This window comes from Nerophis lumbriciformis, linkage group LG31, assembly GCF_033978685.3.
Source record: "Nerophis lumbriciformis linkage group LG31, RoL_Nlum_v2.1, whole genome shotgun sequence".
Classification (NCBI taxonomy): domain Eukaryota; kingdom Metazoa; phylum Chordata; class Actinopteri; order Syngnathiformes; family Syngnathidae; genus Nerophis; species Nerophis lumbriciformis.
The window spans coordinates 24,838,103-24,858,109 of NC_084578.2; the positions used below are offsets into that span (position 1 = coordinate 24,838,103).

A 20,007-nucleotide genomic window follows, 5' to 3' on the forward strand; every position below is an offset into this window, starting at 1 on the left:
TACTATTGAATATCCCGATCGACTATCATATTTTTGCTTTAAATTTTTTTTAAATAAAATAAAAAAAACATTTTGTCCTGTCCAGCTTCTCAGGCAAATCAAATTGTTGATGTAGATGTCCATATTGGCTGTACAAGTTTACTTTACAAAAGAGAAGTGTGGGATACTTCTCTTGTTGCCTTATTTGTATTTTGACTTTATTAAATGGATTTATATTACTATTTGGTGCAGCCTAAGGCCATGTCCACACAAACACAGAGAGTTTCAAAAACACATATTTGGGGTTAAAACAATCTCCACCCACACAAGTGTAGTGTCAAAACTGTCTATGTATACACACAAACACATACACCTGCTGTCTTGCACATGTTGTCCAATCAGAAGCCTGAAAAAAGCAGCAATAGAATAGAATAGAATAGAATATATCTTTATTGTCATTGTACATTGTACAACGAAATTGTAAGCAAAACGTAATTTAGTGCAAATTCATAATAACACATAAAAACATAATAACATAGATAAATAGATAAAAATACATAAAATACATAAAAATACCAAGCACACAGCTTTCATTCACAGTCATTATTGTCTTGTGTTCAGCGACGCTATTGCTCTCGGGTAAAAAAGTGTTCTTAAATCGGTTTGTCCGGCATTTTATTGTCCTGTATCTCCTGCCCGAGGGCAGCAGTTCAAAAAGATTATGTCCAGGGTGAGATGGGTCCCTTATGATGTTTTGGGCCTTTTTGAAGCACCTGGCACTGTACAGTTCATCCAGGGAGGGGAGAGAGCAGCCAGTGATCTTCATGGCATTTTTCATGACAATATCTGACTTGGTGGCATTACACCTCCTATTATGTTTATTTTGATCGACTTTAGACGTACAATGACACGTACATTATCTTTAAAACCTGCCTGCACGTACACACAGAGCCCTGGGAACATTATTAAAGAGCGAATGCACGCCGGTGCTGCTGAAACCCAACACTCAGAATTATAACATGTTCAGCAACATGGTGATGTATTACATGTGCAGTGAAGGCTTACATCCATCCATCCATCCATCTTCTTCCGCTTATCCGAGGTCGGGTCGCGGGGGCAGCAGCCTAAGCAGGGAAGCCCAGACTTCCCTCTCCCCAGCCACTTCGTCCAGCTCCTCCCGGGGGATCCCGAGGCGTTCCCAGGCCAGCCGGGAGACATAGTCTTCCCAACGTGTCCTGGGTCTTCCTCGTGGCCTCCTACCGGTCGGACATGCCCTAAACACCTCCTTAGGGAGGCGCTCGGGTGGCATCCTGACCAGATGCCCGAACCACCTCATCTGGCTCCTCTCGATGCGGAGGAGCAGCGGCTTTACTTTGAGCTCCCCCCGGATGACAGAGCTTCTCACCCTATCTCTAAGGGAGAGCCCCGCCACCCGGCGGAGGAAACTCATTTCGGCCGCTTGTACCCGTGATCTTGTCCTTTCGGTCATAACCCAAAGCTCATGACCATAGGTGAGGATGGGAACGTAGATCGACCGGTAAATTGAGAGCTTTGCCTTCCGGCTCAGCTCCTTCTTCACCACAACGGATCGATACAGCGTCCGCATTACTGAAGACGCCGCACCGATCCGTCTGTCAATCTCACGATCCACTCTTCCCTCACTCGTGAACAAGACTCCGAGGTACTTGAACTCCTCCACTTGGGGCAAGATCTCCTCCCCAACCCGGAGATGGCACTCCACCCTTTTCCGGGCGAGAACCATGGACTCGGACTTGGAGGTGCTGATTCTCATCCCAGTCGCTTCACACTCAGCTGCGAACCGATCCAGTGAGAGCTGAAGATCCTGGCCAGATGAAGCCATCAGGACCAAATCATCTGCAAAAAGCAGAGACCTAATCCTGCAGCCACCAAACCGGATCCCCTCAACGCCTTGACTGCGCCTAGAAATTCTGTCCATAAAAGTTATGAACAGAATCGGTGACAAAGGGCAGCCTTGGCGGAGTCCAACCCTCACCGGAAACGTGTCCGACTTACTGCCGGCAATGCGAACCAAGCTCTGACACTGATCATACAGGGAGCGGACCGCCACAATCAGACAGTCCGAAACCCCATACTCTCTGAGCACTCCCCACAGGACTTCCCGAGGGACACGGTCGAATGCCTTCTCCAAGTCCACAAAGCACATGTAGACTGGTTGGGCAAACTCCCATGCACCCTCAAGGACCCTGCCGAGAGTATAGAGCTGGTCCACAGTTCCACGACCAGGACGAAAACCACCAGGCTTACATTATTTATAAAATCAGCGCGCACCAACGAAACCCTTTTGCATGTTTAAGTGCCTATATAAAGCACACGGACGTGCGTGTATATTGTATATTGTATATTGTCTTTAACATCAGTGCACGCTACAAGGAGGACGCTATTTTTTAGTTGCTTGGTCGCTTTTTACGCGCGAGCATGGTAGTGCCCGGTTCCATCTACAAAAATGGATGCAAGACATGTAAGTTAACTTCATGATTTGTCGTTAAACAAGGACCGCTGCTGCCCACTGCTCCCCTCACCTCCCAGGGGGCGAACAAGGGGATGGGTGAAATGCAGAGGACAAATTTCACCACACCTAGTGTGTGTGTGACAATCATTGGTACTTTAACTTTAACTTTAAAATAGTGTTGTACCTCTCTTATGACACACAGCAAAAAGTATTGCTTGTCAAAGCTGTCCCATCAGGTGGAGGTTCCACAGCGATCATATCCAAAACAGCTGACTGTCAAAGCCCATTTTGATGTGTCTTTTTTATTAATGTTGAATGAAAATAGCAGCATGTTTACGTTCAAACATACATTAAGTCATCTTATAATGTGTTTTAAGGCAGCAAGGCAATGTTGTTGAGTTTGGAAGCAACAGCGCACAACCGTGACGTCATCACAAGTCTCCGCTGAGCGGAGAGTTTTGGATCTTTACACTTTGGCCAGCGTTTGTAAAAGTCTGCCTTTTTAACCCTTGTGTATTGTTCATATTGTTGTTACTCAGCCAGTGTTTGTGGGTCTGATGGACCCGTTGCATTGTGTGGCTTTTAATGCCTCACAATCAAACACTTTTATGTTAAAATACTGAACAGATGTTTACCTTATCCCAATAAACATATGTTCAGTATGTTTACCTTATCCCAATAAACATCTGTTCAGTATTTTAACATAAAAGTGTTTGATTGTGAGGCATTAAAAGCCACAAAATGCAACGGGTCCATCAGACACACAAACGCTGGCTGAGTAACAACAATATGAACGTTGCACGGAAAATTTCTCTGCCAGTTTCTGCATCCCACAGGGATTCTTCTTTTGTGTTTCTGCACCTGCGGTTCCCACACAAGGTTGCAACAATGTTTGTCAACACTGTCTGCTCTCATTTTCTCGCACATTTGACTCTCTGATGTTCTGTGTACCTACACTCTGTCCTCCTCCTGTCTAGGCCTGGTGTGTGTGTGTGTGTGTGTGTGTGTGTGTGTGTGTGTGTGTGTGTGTGTGTGTGTGTGTGTGTGTGTGTGTGTGTGTGTGTGTGTGTGCGGGTGCGTGCGTGTGTGTGTGTGTGTGTGTGTGTGTGTGTGTGTGTGTGTGTGTGTGTGTGTGTGTTACACGGAACATCAATTTCCACACTTCTATTAGCCCTGGGTCCAGTTATATGTAATAGAAATGTGTAGGGGGGGTGTATGGTGTGTGGTCATTAAATATGTATTCTGATATATGTTCTTCACAGAAAATGAGCCAAAGTCAGTGAGTCTCAGTTTGAACAATTAATTATTTGTATCATTTTTCTTTTAATAAAAAATGAAAACGGGTCCCACAGACCCGAACACCACACAAGGGTTAAGGACAAAAGTATGCGTCTGCGTTTGGACAAGAGGCCTAAACGCAGAGATGATTATGCGTTTATTAAGTATCTGTGTTCGTGTGAAAATGGCCTTTATGAGGCAAAATGCCGTAAAAAAAAAACGTACGATTAATCGTTTCAGCTCTAGTGTAGACATATGGGAAAATAACTACAAAAGTATGCTTCATTCACTAATGTTGTTCCAAAAATGATCAGTTAGAATATTACATAATGTAGGCAGGGGTGGAGAATGGTGTAGTGTAAAATATTGAATAAAATGTTGTGCTGTTATAACTGGCTTTATTTTGACTCTCACATTTCACTTTACGGCATGGAAATAATTTACAAGTGGATCGCCGACCACGATATTGCCAATATTTACCCAGAATACACTTGGAGTCCAAGTGTATTCTGGGTAAAATCGTCATCAACCGTCCACCACCTAACTTCATCAGTCCCTTGGAAACAGAGAGTACGGTGAGACGAACAGTGAGCATTTTCTTGAAGTTAACATGAGTGGAATTACTTATAGTAGACATAAGAGTGGAGTAGCAAGGAAAAAGAGAAAAGAGAACAAAGAAAGCCAACTTACAAAAACTTGACATATATTTTGTTCTCCTCATGGAGATGAACCTGCCATGGTTGTTGACAGCGATTCTGGCCAACCAAATGCGGCAACACTGCCAGCATCAGGGAGCCACATTTCCAGGTAGCAATTAAATTCTAACAATTACCGTATTTTCCGCACTATAAGGCGCACCGGATTATTAGCCGCACCTTCAATGAATTACATATTTCATAACTTTGTCCACCAATAAGCCGCCCCGGATTATAAGCCGCGCCTACGCTGCGCTAAAGGGAATGTCAAAAAAACAGTCAGATAGTTCAGTCAAACTTTAATAATATATTGAAAACCAGCGTTCTAACAACTCTGTCCCAAAATGTACGCAAATGTGCAATCACAAACATAGTAAAATTCAAAATGGTGTAGAGCAATAGCAACATAATGTTGCTCGAACGTTAATGTCACAACACACAAAATAAACATAGCGCTCACCTTCTGAAGTTATTCTTCATTCGTAAATCCTTCGAATTCTTCGTCTTCGGTGTCCGAATTGAAAAGTTGCGCAAGCGTGGTATCCAAAATGGCCGGTTCCGTCTCGTCGAAGTCATCGGAGTCAGTGTCGCTGTTGTTCTGTGAATCCTGCCTTCCGGAAAGCTCGGACCACAGTTGTGACCGAAATATCTGCCCAGGCATTTACGATCCACTGGCAAATGTTGGCGTATGTCGTCCGGCGCTGTCTGCCCGTCTTAGTGAAGGTGTGTTCGCCTTCGGAGCTGTGTGAAAAAAGCCACCCGGCCTCTTCGCGTAAACTTCCCTTAACCACTCGCTCATCTTTTCTTCATCCATCCATCCCTTCGAGTTAGCTTTTATGATGACGCCGGCTGGAAAGGTCTCTTTTGGCAAGGTCTTCCTTTTGAATATCACCATGGGTGGAAGTTAGCATGGCAAGCTAGAACCACAGTGAAGGATGACTTCTCATTCCCTGTGGTGCGAATATTCACCGTACGTGCTCCCGTTCCACAGTGCGGTTCACAGGAATATCAGCTGTGAAATACGGTAGTAATCCGTGTGCGGATGGAGAGATTGCGTCTTTTTATGAACCGGATCCTTTTCGCTTAGTAGGAGCCATTTTGTGGTCTTTACAGATGTAAACAGGAAATGAAACGTACGGTGATATCCGCGCGTTTTTTCTTCTTCTTCCGGGGGCGGGCGGTAGCTTACAGTAGAAGAAGAAGCGCTTCCTGTTCTATGGGGGCGGGTGCTTACCTTGGCGGTTGCTTGCGTAGAAGAAGAAGCGCTTCCTGTTCTACCGGGAAAAAAGATGGCGGCTGTTTACCGAAGTTGCGAGATCGAAACTTTATGAAAATGAATCGTAATAAAGCGCACCGGGTTATAAGGCGCACTGTTAGCTTTTGAGAAAATTTGTGGTTTTTAGGTGCGCCTTATAGTGCGGAAAATACGGTACTGTACTACACTATAATGTATGACTGCGAGTTAGTTGTAAAATGGTTCTTATTGTAGAAGCCCAGTGCCCCATCCGCCTATAGCTTAAAACAATGCCCGTTCTTTCTCTCTCAGCTAGCGCCGGTGATGTTAGGGACTCAGCATTTGCGACTTGCTCCAGGCTAGAGCAAGACCTGGTGCTTGACGAGCAGTCACCCGACTCAATCGCGCTGGACACTGGAAATTAAAACAGCAAGTCTCCTCACGCTGCAGGTGAAACGCAGACCGTGAATGATGAAAACCCTTCTCTGGAGTGGCCAATTTTACTTAAAACATCCAGGACACCAATATTAAAAGATATATCATTGAGATGGGCCCATGCAGACCCAAAGATCCATTTCCCAATGATAATGACAAACAGGGTTTTTCGAAAAGTTATTACAACTCTATCACTAAAGTTGAGATTAAACTTCCCTCCAATTAAACTGCTGTGAGACTTTCTGGATTTTTGCCAAACGAAAGGCATAGACAAACGGAATAAGAGACTGGAACCATCTTACTGTCAAACTTGAGAAGCATAAATCCACGCAAATACATCTTGCTGCATGCATAATCCACCAGCAGTGGAAACTCAAAAGCACAAGAGACACTAAAATGGAGTGGAATGTGCATAATGCAGCCTTGCTTTGGAGACAGGTCATGGAGCGCATTGTAAATGTAACGAATGCTGGCAACTTTTTGTCAATAATCAAGTTATTAGCTCGCTACGAACCTGTTTTTAACGAGCTAATCAACAGACCAGAAGGGTCAGTGAAATACCTAAGTCACCTGATTCAAGATGAGATTATTAACATTTTATCTCAACATGTAAAAGCTGACATGGCAAATACACCAAGGCCTATTTTATTCTATTACCATGGACGCAACACAAATGTGTCAAAGATAGACCAGCTGAGTCAGGTGTACCGTTACATAACTGTTGTTAAGAATGACATGCGTATTGCATCAGATATATAGATCAATTAAGTCTTTTGGGGTTTTGAAGCGACTGCGGGCTCATTAGTGTCAGAGCTTGAAAACTAAATCCTGGGCTCTATAGAGAAAAACGGAATACATTTGTCAAAATGCTGCGTACAGGGCTATGATGCGGCTGGGAATGTGAGTGCCGTATATTCAGGCCTAGAGGCAAGTATAACAGAAAAGAAGCCCCTTTCCTGTTATGTTGATTGTGCTACTCATAATCTTAACCTAGCTGTCAACAACTGTTAAATATTTTCCTGGGGCGAATCAATTCTATGACACTATAGAGGACCTGTACAACATTTTTGGTCACAGTATCAAACAGTTGAATTGAATTGTATTTATATAGCGTTTTTTCTCCAAAAGCTCAAAGCACTTCACATAGTGAAACCCATTATCTACATCCTTTTAAGCTACATTTATTCATTTATTTAATCATTCACAATTTGTGCGATTCAAGAACTCCTACATTCCGCACTCCATCCATCTGTATAATCACTTGACAGAAAGCAATAGATGATATTTGTCTATTACCTGACCACTTCTATGTTAGCTACCTCTCTTTTTTTATAATGTATATTTTCTGCCGGATCTACTCTTTATCTTATGCTGCCTTTTTTTTTTAGCTGCAGCTGTTTCATATACTGTAATATTATACATGATAATTGGGATTTGTTATATATTGTATATATTATATAAAAATATAATCCATCCATCCATCCATCCATCTTCTTCCGCTTATCCGAGGTCGGGTCGCGGGGGCAGCAGCCTAAGCAGGGAAGCCCAGACTTCCCTCTCCCCAGCCACTTCGTCCAGCTCTTCCTTTGGGACCCCGAGGCGTTCCCAGGCCAGCCGGGAGACATAGTCTTCCCAACGTGTCCTGGGTCTTCCCCGCGGCCTCCTACCGGTCGGACGTGCCCTAAACACCTCCCTAGGGAGGCGCTTGGGTGGCATCCTGACCAGATGCCCGAACCACCTCATCTGGCTCCTCTCGATGTGGAGGAGCAGCGGCTTTACTTTGAGCTCCCCCCGGATGGCAGAGCTTCTCACCCTATCTCTAAGGGAGCGCCCCGCCACCCGGCGGAGGAAACTCATTTCGGCCGCTTGTACCCGTGATCTTGTCCTTTCGGTCATAACCCAAAGCTCATGACCATAGGTGAGGATGGGAACGTAGATCGACCGGTAAATTGAGAGCTTTGCCTTCCGGCTCAGCTCCTTCTTCACCACAACGGATCGATACAGCGTCCGCATTACTAAAGATATAATATAATATAATAATACAATATATCAGTATATGTTATATACTGTATATATAATATGTAAATAGTACCTATATGTCATATTTTATATTGCTACTATGGTCAATTTTTAGTCTACTTTATACCTTTCGTTTTTGCCCTCTTTTTGTGCCCTTGTGTGCATTATCCTTTCCATCCTTATCTTTTCAATCCTTTGTAACTGAGCTACTGTGTGGAACAATTTACCTTGTGGATCAATAAAGTTAGTCTAAGTCAATGTCTAATGTCTAAGTCTAATTTAAACTGGTGTGGGTGGCACTGAGAGCAGGTGGGTAAAGTGGGTAAAGCCCAAGGACAAAACGGCAGTGACAAGGATGGCGGAAACCCTCAAGTTGCTGGCACGGCTCCCACATGCTGGTCATCTTGACATGATGCACATTTTGCGTTAAAGGACAGATATGGAGACATTATAAAAGCACTCGTGAAAATATCCTTGACTAGTGAAAAAAGTCTCTAGAATGCCCATAAACAATATTTTTTGTAATATTTTTGTTCAACATGCAAACTAAAATTATTGGATGTATAAACGCTGCCTCACAGTTGCTGTATGCTAAGGACGCGGCTATTCTAAAAGCATTTACTCTTTTGCAAACGTGTTTCGAAGGAGTTTAGAGAGCAATTTAATGAGGTAGTGGAACAATCTTGCTCAAGCCACAAAATGGGCAAGTCAAACACATTTAGTTCAGCGCCACTCTGATGAACTTTCTAAAGACAGCCGCCACACTTACGCAGAACGCAACTTCCGGTTGAACGTTCACAGTGCTTGTCTTGACATGATTATCCAGCAATTGTTCCAAAGATTTATCAATCTAAATGGAACTGCGATTATGTTCGAGGCAATTCACCCCAACACACTGCTGCAAGCAGGAGATGAGAATTTACACCCACCTGCACGGCGGCTAAGTGGGCACTACAGTCGGGACATCGCCCAAGCTTCCCTGGCCCGCTGCTTTGTTTTAGAACCTCTTTCAGCGACCAGATACCAAATGAAAAATATGTTGCAGATCTGGCTAAAATTCTCCTTGTCAATCACCCAGCAGTATCATCAACATTCAGTGAGGTTTGCACCTCCCTCATTTTATTTGTGACTTTTCCTGTCACAGCAACCTCTGAGTGCTCATTCTCTAAGTGAAAACTAATTAGAAAACACTTGAGGAGCACAATGGGACAGAAGAGACTGAGTTGACTTGCCATATTGTCCATAGAGAATGCGAGAGCAAAGAAAATGGATATACAGATAATTGTGACAGAGTTCGCGGAGCGCACGGCTTGTCGTATGGCCTTCAAATAGTGGTGAGTAGGCCTACAGTACTTCATATTGAAATTGTGTTTGTATAGGTGAACACATGGGCCGCTGTGCCAGTTTTACTGAACTCTAAGCTTCTTGCATACTGCGCTCTCACTAGCTGAAATACATTATAACGCAACAATGTGGTCGCTATCCGTGGTGCTGAACTGCTTTGACTTCTGTTGTTTTTGTTGTTTGGGGCCGTTTAGGCTAATGTTTTTGTTGTTTCCTTTGTTATAACTTTTACATCATGTCCGTTTGATAGACTTCAAAATGACATAGTTACTCTCCATGGTGCTGAAGCTTGTAAGCCCTGATGTTGCAGGCATGTGTATTTTGTGAAATTATGTGAGGATGAGCTTTATTATTTGGCCTTAGGGGGCTGCGCCATGGGTCCCGCCCCTGGCTCTGACGTGTTCCGCCACCGAATGATGGATATAGAGCTCCCACTGTCAAGTTTGGTACTCCTCAGGTTTGTGTTTTCCTGTGTTTAGTGTTTCAATTCCGGTTCAGTGCTCTTATTTCTGTTTCTACTTGTGTTTAGAATCACTTCCTGTCCTGGTGCTCTTGTTTTGTCAGTATTTCCTGTTTGATCTGTGTTTTGAAGTACCTTTACTTTATGTTTAATTTCCTGCCAGCACACTTGATTCTCACCAATTAGTTCCATTTAGTTTCAACTGGGTACCTCCTTCGGGGCTGGGTGAATTTACTTTGGTGTAGTGCTTGGTGTAGTGTATCGTTTCTTCTCTGCTTCCTGTGACAATTAAATTAGATTTACTTGCATTCCACCTGCTATTCTCTGCTTCTTGGGGTCATGCTGCAAGCAACATTCACCAAATCCTGACAGAAATGATCCGGCTAGTAAGTGACCCTGCAGGGATTTTTATGGCCCAGCGGCTTGACACGATTTTGGCACTGATGGCCACATTGAAGCGTTCTTCAGCTTCTCATCAAGCTCCCTCCCACACCCATCCCTGCGCCTGTCTTTGTCCCAGTAGGGTCCTGGCCTGTCTCTTTCCCGGTGGGGTTGTCGCCTGTCTCTCTCGCAGTGGGGTCGTTGCCTGTCTTTCTCCTGATGGGGTCATCGCCTGTCTCTCTCCCGGTGGGGTCATTGCCTGACTCTCTTCCGGTGGATCCGGTGGGGTTGTCACCTGTCTCTCTCCCGGTGGGCTAATTGTCTGTCTCTCTCCCGGTGAGATCCTCGCCTGTCTCTTTTCCGGCGTCTTCAGCGCTTGCTACAAAAGCGCCCGTCTGGTGTTCATCTTCCTCCTCCTTGTCGGCCGCGTTGGTGGCCCAGTCCATGGAAATCCTGTACGCCGACAGCAGCAGCACCTGGGACCTGGCTGTGGACCTCTGCTGGGGCATTCACTCTGCGCTTCTTGTGCTCACCTTCGTCAGTTGCAGTGGTGTTCCACCCATCGTCGACACCTGGCTCTTCCCCGCTGGCTCTTTCCCGCTGGCTGCAGGGACACATGGCCTTGACTGTTTGAGGCCGGGGCACAGTTTGGCGACCCTCTGCCATGTCTCCCTCCACCCTCACTTGGTTTTGGACTTTCTATTGAACTTAAAACGTTTGGTATCATTTGTAGGAAGGGAGGCTACTGTCAGGCTTGCTACTGACGGTTGCTCAGGTTTGTGTTTTCCTGTGTTTGGTGTTTCAATTCCTGTCCAGCGCTCCTTTTTCTAGTTACTACTTGTGTTTATAATCACTTCCTGTCCTCGTCATCTTGTTTTGTCAGTGTTTCCTGTTTGGTCTGTGTTTTAAGCACCTTTACTTTCTGTTTCATTTCATGCCAACACACCTGATTCTCATTAATTAGTTATATTTAGTTTCACCTGGGTCCCTCCTTCAGGGCTGGGTCAATGTACTTTGCAGACTGTTGCTTGGTGTGCTGTATTGTTTTTTCTCTGCATCCTGTGACAATTAAATTAGTTTTACTTGCATTCCACCTGCCATTCTCTGCTTCCTTGGGGTCACACTGCAAGCAACGTTCACCAAATCCTGACACACTCAACCCTTTATTTATAGAATCAAAAATATTGAAAAATCAACAATTTGGTGCATTTGCAAGCTACTAAAATGAGTTATATAACAATTGTACGTGAAACTTTTGTATGTATATGTACAATACTTACAAACCTTTAGTTTATCAGTATGTGGAATTAAATTGTTGAATGGATTAATAAGCAAATAAGTCAAACAAAATACTAATATAATCCAGTTAAGAAACAGTTCAAACTCAGTGTTTACAAAATTGAAGGAAGAAGAATCCTAATAAACATCTTGAACATTATTGATAAATGAGATAATTATATTCATCTAATTAAGCGAATCAAAACTTACTCAATTCATCTGATGTAACCGTCAAGTTGCATGCCATATTTGTTTATTTATACATTTATTCATGTATTTGTTTATTTGTTTGTGTTACAGATTGAGGAAGTGAACACATGTATTAGAAATTGCTATGAAAGGGGTAGGATTAAATGAGATCTGCTTCTTCGTACTCCTTTTCAAACATGTTGTGATGAGAAAATGGAAATATGTGATACACTATAGTATTACTGTATGGACGTTCAAAATAAGATAATACCTTTACTATAATAATAAAAAATGTAACAGACATTTTCTTGTATTTTAGTCAAGTAATTTGACAAAAAGTGAAACATGGTAAGCTATAGGCTACTAGGAGCTAGCAGCTACACAACAGCTAAGCACACAATAGCACACAAGCTAAGCAATTAGGGGCCTAATTTACTAAAGGTTTGCTTGTACTAAAACATGAGTAAACCCGATAGTTGATCTACTAAACCTGCGCAAAGTGGATTGCGTCTGTTAAGTGAGCAGAATAAGGAGTGCAATCCATTTTGCGTCTCTGTCCTCATTAATATGCAAAATATATGCTGATCATCAAAACCACAACAAGAATGGGAAAAGAAAATGCAAATATAATTATTTAGCACACACAGTGTGATTTATCAACACTCATCACTGTTTTGTGAGCACTATTTGGCGTTTTATTAAACTTACTGCATCATAACATTATCTCCATGAATTATTGTGACCACTAGCAATTTACCATTTCACTTCAATTTGAAAACAGCATAGGTCCATTCCAGACAGTTAATAATACATAGGTTAGTATTTTTATACCTACCATTGTTCTTTGTTTGACTAATTTTACTTCATCAAATATTTTCAAAGATTCCACACTGCAAAATAATTATTAAAGTATGTACGATGAATCGTGCTTTTATCATATCAGATTAAATTAGTATCAGCCAATACTCAAGGCTCCAATATCTGTATTGGAAGTCAAAAAGTTGTATCAGGATGTATCCAATGACAACACAAATCGTGTATATCACTTTGTAATATTTGAAAAAAAAAAAAAACACAATCATTTGACTTTATGCTGTTTGTTGTCATGCATTCTTTTATTTTATTTGAAGGTCTAACAAATGAAGCTCACAGGAGGTTTGTCATTATTTTTAAGCCATGTTGCAGTCGCATGTTTCATTCACACCATGTGACTTGGTAATGCATTGATTTGTGGTTGGAATTTTTTTTTTAAGTTGATGAATTCCAGCGAAAAACAGGATGATAAGAGGGTGGAGGCAGGAATTTCAGGATTTACAATGACGGGAATAATAACTTGAAGTATGATTTTCTTGCTTGCTCCAGGGCCTACATATTAATATAATGCACATATTATACACATACTGTATTTTACAGTGCATGCACATACTGCGCATTGCTGCATTGCTCTTGTCATCACTCATCATGAGACCACATACATATATGAATCATGATCACATTGTTTGTCTCATTTGATCAACATTTTTTTGTATTTGATTGATCCAGATGGCTCAAATCAACCCATCTGCAAAGCTATATGTTGTAATCCTCAATGGCAGCTCCCAAGCAACTGAAGTGTTACCTCCTGACAGTCTACACAGGAGGTAAGGAAGTACATCTATTATGAATTATGAAAAAAAAAAAGGCTTTAGTACTGCAGTGTTATTCCACCAAATTGAGGCCATTTTTCGTAGTAAGTTTTTCAAAATGACCCTAAATGTCTGTCTTTTTTAAACTTTTAGCATAGAATTAGCAAATACATAAACTATGGCAACATAGCATGTTAACACAAAGCAAATTACAGTTAAGCAACAAACACATGTATTTATCAAAATAAAAAACCTAAAAAAGGTAAGTTGAGAGGATGGGCTGACATTTTAACCCCCGGTCATAGTTAAAATATAATGCAGTACAAATAAAAATGAATGAGACAACTTACAGTGCATCCGAAAAGTATTCACGCTTCACTTTTTCCTCATTTTATGTTGCAGCCTTATTCCAAAATAGAATAAATAATTTTTTGTATAAAGTTCTGTATACTGTCCTACAAATACTATATATATATATATATATATATATATATATATATATATATATATATATATATATATATATATATATATATATATATATATATATATATATATGCAGTACAAATAAAAATGAATGAGACAACTTACAGTGCATCCGAAAAGTATTCACAGCGCTTCACTTTTTCCTCATTTTATGTTGCAGCCTTATTCCAAAATAGAATAAATAATTTTTTGTATAAAGTTCTGTATACTGTCCTACAAATACTATATATATATATATATATATATATATATATATATATATATATATATATATATATATATATATATATATATATATATATACTAGGGTTGTATACCGGTACTAGTATAGTATCCTGGTACAAATGAATCAAAAAACAGTACTATGTTTGAAAAATACCGGTTCGCCATAGGAGCATGTTAGGCAGCACACACACACACGACGTACTTATAAGCAGACACAGTGTGTAAACAGAAAAGGGAGAACGGATGCATTTTGGCTTAAAAACTAACGATAAAGGTGAAGCTATAACACTGAAACGCCCTCAGGATGAGATGCTTTAAGACATGGCTAGCTAGTGAGCGGCTAATGTCCATCCCCAATCGGCAGTGTTTTAGCTACTTTTAAACCACTAATCCTCGCCTCCATGGCGACAAATAAAGTGAGTTTCTTACAAGTATCCTTCCTGCAGGACGAGGAATATCTAAACATGCTTCACTAAACACCGTAGGAGGATACGATAGCTCACCGGCGTCACAATGTAAACAAATGCCATGGGTGGATCCACACCTGACATCCACTGTAATGATATCAAGTACAAGAGCGTATCTATTCGATACTACTATGATTACATCGATATTTTTTATCGTCACAAAATCTTTTTGCCTTTTAAAAAAAATAAATATTATATTCATAAACTCAGGAAATATGTCCATGGACACATGAGAACTTAAATTATCAGAGTCAGAATCAGAATCAGAAATACTTCATTAATACCCGAGGGGAAATTAAAATTGTTAGCACAATCCCATTCAGGAGCAGACAAACATTACAGGGAGACAGAACAGGATCGCTGACGGGTCTGCCAACTTCCAGCGCCCCTTTCAAAGATTGTGAGATACAGGTAAACAATTGGGGGGGGGTTGAGAAAAAAAAATCGGTCAAAGCCTGGGCTCCTGGAGAAGGGGTCTAGACTGAGGCCAAGGGAAAAAAACAACTCATAGCCATAGCACACATCCCTCTTACAGTAAGAGGGAAACATCAAACATCAAAGAACACAAAGGACATTAAAGACATTAAAAGAGCAGAGCTGATGCAACCAGCCACTTCCACATACAGCTATGAATAAAAAAGTAAAAGAAACATATACACTGTGGTGGCCTCTGCAGTGTTCCCGCCATCGTCTGCTGGGGTGGAGGGAGCATGGCCAGAGACAAGGGCAGACCCAATAAAGCAACCAAGAGAGCCGACTCCACCCTCGGCCGCCCATTAACTCGGCCAGTGTCCAGTCCGCATGGATGAGCGAGGATGCGTCTAAGGAGACTGAGGTGTCTGATACCTGCTCATTCAGCCAAGACACCGTCATCTGCATCTCCTCCAGTCTCTCCAAACGGACTCTGGTGTGGCAGAGACCCAGCAGCTGGTCTCCATGGCCAAAAGGCTCCTGGGAGGCGGATCCAGAATTCCACAAAAAAGCACCGCAGAAGTCACGAAAGTGCCACCCCTTGTCACACAGTCCCAAAGGGTCCCGAACAAAAAGGCCCAAAAAATATTTTAAAAAATTATATATATATATATATATATATATATATATATATATATATATATATATATATATATATATATATATATATATACATATATATATGTATATAATTTAAAAAAATAATAAATATATATATATATATATATATATATATATATATATATATATATATATATATATATATATATATAAATAAATAATAACACATGAAAACAAGAGGGAAACACAAAAGGATGACGCAAGAGCACAGAGCTCCTGCCAACAGCAGCCACTACAACGGCGCCATCTTGGAAAAAAATAAAATAAAATAAAACAAAATGACCAATGTATGATCCTGTAACTACTTGGTATCGGATCGGTACCTAACTTTGTGGTATCATCCAAAACTAATGTAAAGTATCAAACAACAGAATAATAATTGATTATTACATTTGAACGGAAGTGTAGATAGAACATGTTAAAGCAGAAAGTAAACAGATATTAACAGTAAATGAACAAGTAGATTAATAATACATTTTTACAGCTTGTACCTCATAATTTTCACAAAATAATAGAATGATAAATGACAAAATATGTTACTGCATATGTCAGCTGCCAAATTAGGAACCTTTGTTTGTTTACTTACTACTAAAGGACAAGTTGTGGAGTATTTATTTAAAGACATAATTGTTCTTCAATTGCAATAAAAAAAACATATGTTTAATGTAATCTAAGATTTTTTGTTAAAATAAAGCCAATAATGCCATTTTTTGTGGCCCCTTTAGAAAAGTATCTAAATATATTTGGTTTTGAGACAACCCTAAAATATACAAACCCCAAAACCAGTAAAGTTGGCACGTTGTGTAAATCGTAAATACAAACAAAATACAATGATTTGCAAATTCTTTTCAACCTATATTCAATTGAATAGACTGCAAAGACAAGATACTTAACGTTCAAACTGGGAACACGTTGTTATTTTTTTCAAATATTATCTCATTTGGAGTTTGATGCCTGCAACATGTTTCAAAAAAGCTGGTACAAGTGGCAAAAAGACTGAGAAAGTTGAGGTATGCTCATCAAACACTTATTTGGAACATCCCACAGGTGAACAGGCTAATTGGGAACAGGTGGGTGCCATGATTGGGTATAAAAGCAGCTTCCATGAAATGCTCAATCATTCACAAACAAGGATGGGGCGAGGGTCACCACTTTGTGAACAAATGTGTGAGCATATTGTCGAACAGTTTAAGAACAACATTTCTCAACGAGCTTTTGCAAGGAATTTAGGGATCTCACCATCTATGGTCCGTATTATCATCAAAAGTTTCATAGAATCTGGAGAAATCACTGCACGTAAGCGATGATATTACGGACCTTCGATCCCTCAGGCAGTACAGCATTAAAAACCGACATCAGTCTGTAAAGGATATCACCCCATGGGCTCAGGAACACTTCAGAAAACCACTGTCAGTAACTACAGTTCGTCGCTACATCTATGCAAAGTGAAAGCCATTTATCAACAACACCCAGAAACGCCGCCGACTTTGCTGCGCCCGAGCTCATCTAAGATGGACTGATGCAAAGTGGAAAAGTCTTCTGTGGTCTGACGAGTCCTCATTTTAAATTGATTTTGGAAACGGTGGACGTTGTGTAATCCTGAACAAAGAAGAATAGAACCATGTTATAGGCGCAAAGTTCAAAAGCCAGCATCTGAGATGGTATGGGGGTGTATTAGTGCCCAAGGCATGGGTAACTTACACATTTGTGAAGGCACCATTAATGCTGAAAGGTACATGCAGGTTTTGGAGCAACATATAGTACCATCCAAGCAATGTTATCATGGACGCCCCTGCTTATTTCAGCAAGACAATGCCAGGCCACGTGTCACAACAGTGTGGCTTCATAGTAAAATAATGTGGGTACGAGACTGGCCTGCCTGTAGTCCAGACGTGTCTCCCATTGAAAATGTGTGGCGCAATATAAAGGCTAAAATACCACAACGTACACCCTTAAGCCATGGGTGTTAAACTCTGGCCCGCGTTTTGGCCCGCCGTGTAATTTCACTCGGCCCTTGAGGCTAACCTAACAAGGGACTCCTCCCAGTAGCTCCACCCTCTCGGCAGATGACTTTATGAATTTCTTTAATAAGAAAATTTAACTCATTAGAAAGGAGATTAAAGACAACGCATCCCAGCTACAACTGGTTTATATTAACACAGATACGACTGTAAATACGACGGATACTGCCCTCCAAAATAGTCTCTCTCTTTTTGATGAAATAACATTAGAGGAATTATTACGGCGTGTAAGTGGGATAAAACAAACAACATGTTTACTTGACCCACTTCCTGGGAAACTTATCAAGGAACTGTTTGTGTTATTAGGACCATCAGTGCTAAATAATATAAACGTATCACTTTCCTCTGGCACTGTTCCCCTAGCATTCAAAAAAGCGGTTATTCATCCTCTGCTCAAAAGACCTAACCTCGATCCTGACCTCATGGTAATCAACCGACCAGTGTCCCACCTTCCGTTTATTTCGAAAATCCTCGAAAAGATTGTTGCACAGCAGCTAAATGAACACTTGGTGTCTAACAATCTCTGTGAACCCTTTCAATCCGGTTTCAGGGCAAATCACTCTACGGAGACAGCCCTCGCAAAAATGACTAATGATCTACTGCTAACGATGGATTCTGATGCGTCATCCATGTCGCTGCTCCTTGATTTTAGCGCTGCTTTCAATACCGTCGATCATAATATTGTATTAGAGCGTATCAAAACACGTATTGGTATGTCAGACTTAGCCTTGTCTTGGTTTAACTCTTATCTTACTGACAGGATGCAGTGCGTCTCCCATAACAATGTGACATCGGACTATGTTAAGGTAACGTGCGGAGTTCCCCAGGGTTCGGGTCTTGGCCCTGCACTCTTTAGCATCTACATGCTGCCGCATCATACGCGAAAACGGTGTTAGCTTTCACTGTTATGCTGATGACACCCAACTCTACATGCCTCTAAAGCTGACCAACACGCCGGATTGTAGTCAGCTGAAGGCGTGTCTTCATGAAATTAAACAATGCATGTTCGCTAACTTTTTGCAACTCAACGCCAAGAAAACGGAAATGCTGATTATCGGTCCTGCGAGACACCGACATCTATTTAATAATACCACCTTAACATTTGACAACCAAACAATGCAAAACATGCACCTGGGGATAGGTTGATTGGCAACACTGAATTGGCCCTAGTGTGTGAATGTGAGTGTGAATGTTGTCTGTCTATCTGTGTTGGCCCTGTGATGAGGTGGCGACTTGTCCAGGGTGTACGCCGCCTTCCGCTCGATTGTAGCTGAGATAGGCTCCAGCGCCCCCCGTGACCCCGAAGGGATTAAAGGTAGACAATGGATGGATGGATGGACTTTCATATCTGCTTGTCACCTTGACTTGCGTGTCTTAATGAAACTAACTTTTTGCAACTTAACGCTAAGAAAACGTAAATGTTGATTATCGGTCCTGCTAGACACCGACACCTATTTAATAATACCACCTTAACATTTGACAACTAAACTATTACACAAGGCGACTCTGTAAATAATCTGGGTATTATCTTCGACCCAACTCTCTCGTTTGAGTCACACATTAAGAGTGTTACTAAAACGGCCTTCTTTCATCTCCGTAATATCGCTAAAATTCGTTCTATTTTATCCACTAGCGACGCTGAGATCATTATTCATGTGTTCGTTACGTCTCGTCTCGATTACTGTAACGTATTATTTTCGGGTCTCCCTATGTCTAGCATTAAAAGATTACAGTTGGCACAAAATGCGGCTGCTAGACTTTTGACAAGAACAAGAAAGTTTGATCATATTACGCCTACCGTATACTGGCTCACCTGCACTGGTTTCCTGTGCACTTAAGATGTGACTTTAAGGTTTTACTACTTACGTATAAAATACTACACGGTCTAGCTCCAGCCTATCTTGCCGATTGTATTGTACCACATGTCCCGGCAAGAAATCTGCGTTCAAAGAACTCCGGTTTATTAGTAATTCCCGGAGCCCAAAAAAAGTCAGCGGGCTATAGAGCGTTTTCTATTCGGGCTCCAGTACTATGGAATGCCCTCCCGGTAACAGTTAGCTACAAAGTGTTTGTGTTTGGTGGTAGCGGGGGGTGTATTTTGTAGCGTCCCAGAAGAGTTAGTGCTGCAAAGGGTTTTGGGTATTTGTTCTGTTGTGTTTATGTTGTGTTACGGTGCGGATGTTCTCCCGAAATGTGTTTGTCATTCTTGTTTGGTGTGGATTCACAGTGTGGCGTATATTTCTAACAGTGTTAAAGTTGTTTATACGGCCACCCTTAGTGTAACTTGTATCGCTAATGATCAAGTATG

The 20,007-nt window shown here is 41.4% G+C and overlaps 1 protein-coding gene across 2 annotated transcripts in view; it reads left to right on the plus strand.

Annotated features, from left to right (window-relative positions):
* LOC133574262 (inactive dipeptidyl peptidase 10-like) overlaps positions 1-20,007 on the plus strand; it is a 167,617-nt gene that overhangs the window by 78,475 nt on the left and 69,135 nt on the right. For both annotated transcript variants that reach the window (XM_061926364.1, XM_061926365.1), the window contains exon 11: positions 13,326-13,423. In XM_061926364.1, coding sequence (XP_061782348.1) covers positions 13,326-13,423 — 98 coding nt within the window. The remainder of the gene's footprint in view (positions 1-13,325; positions 13,424-20,007) is intronic.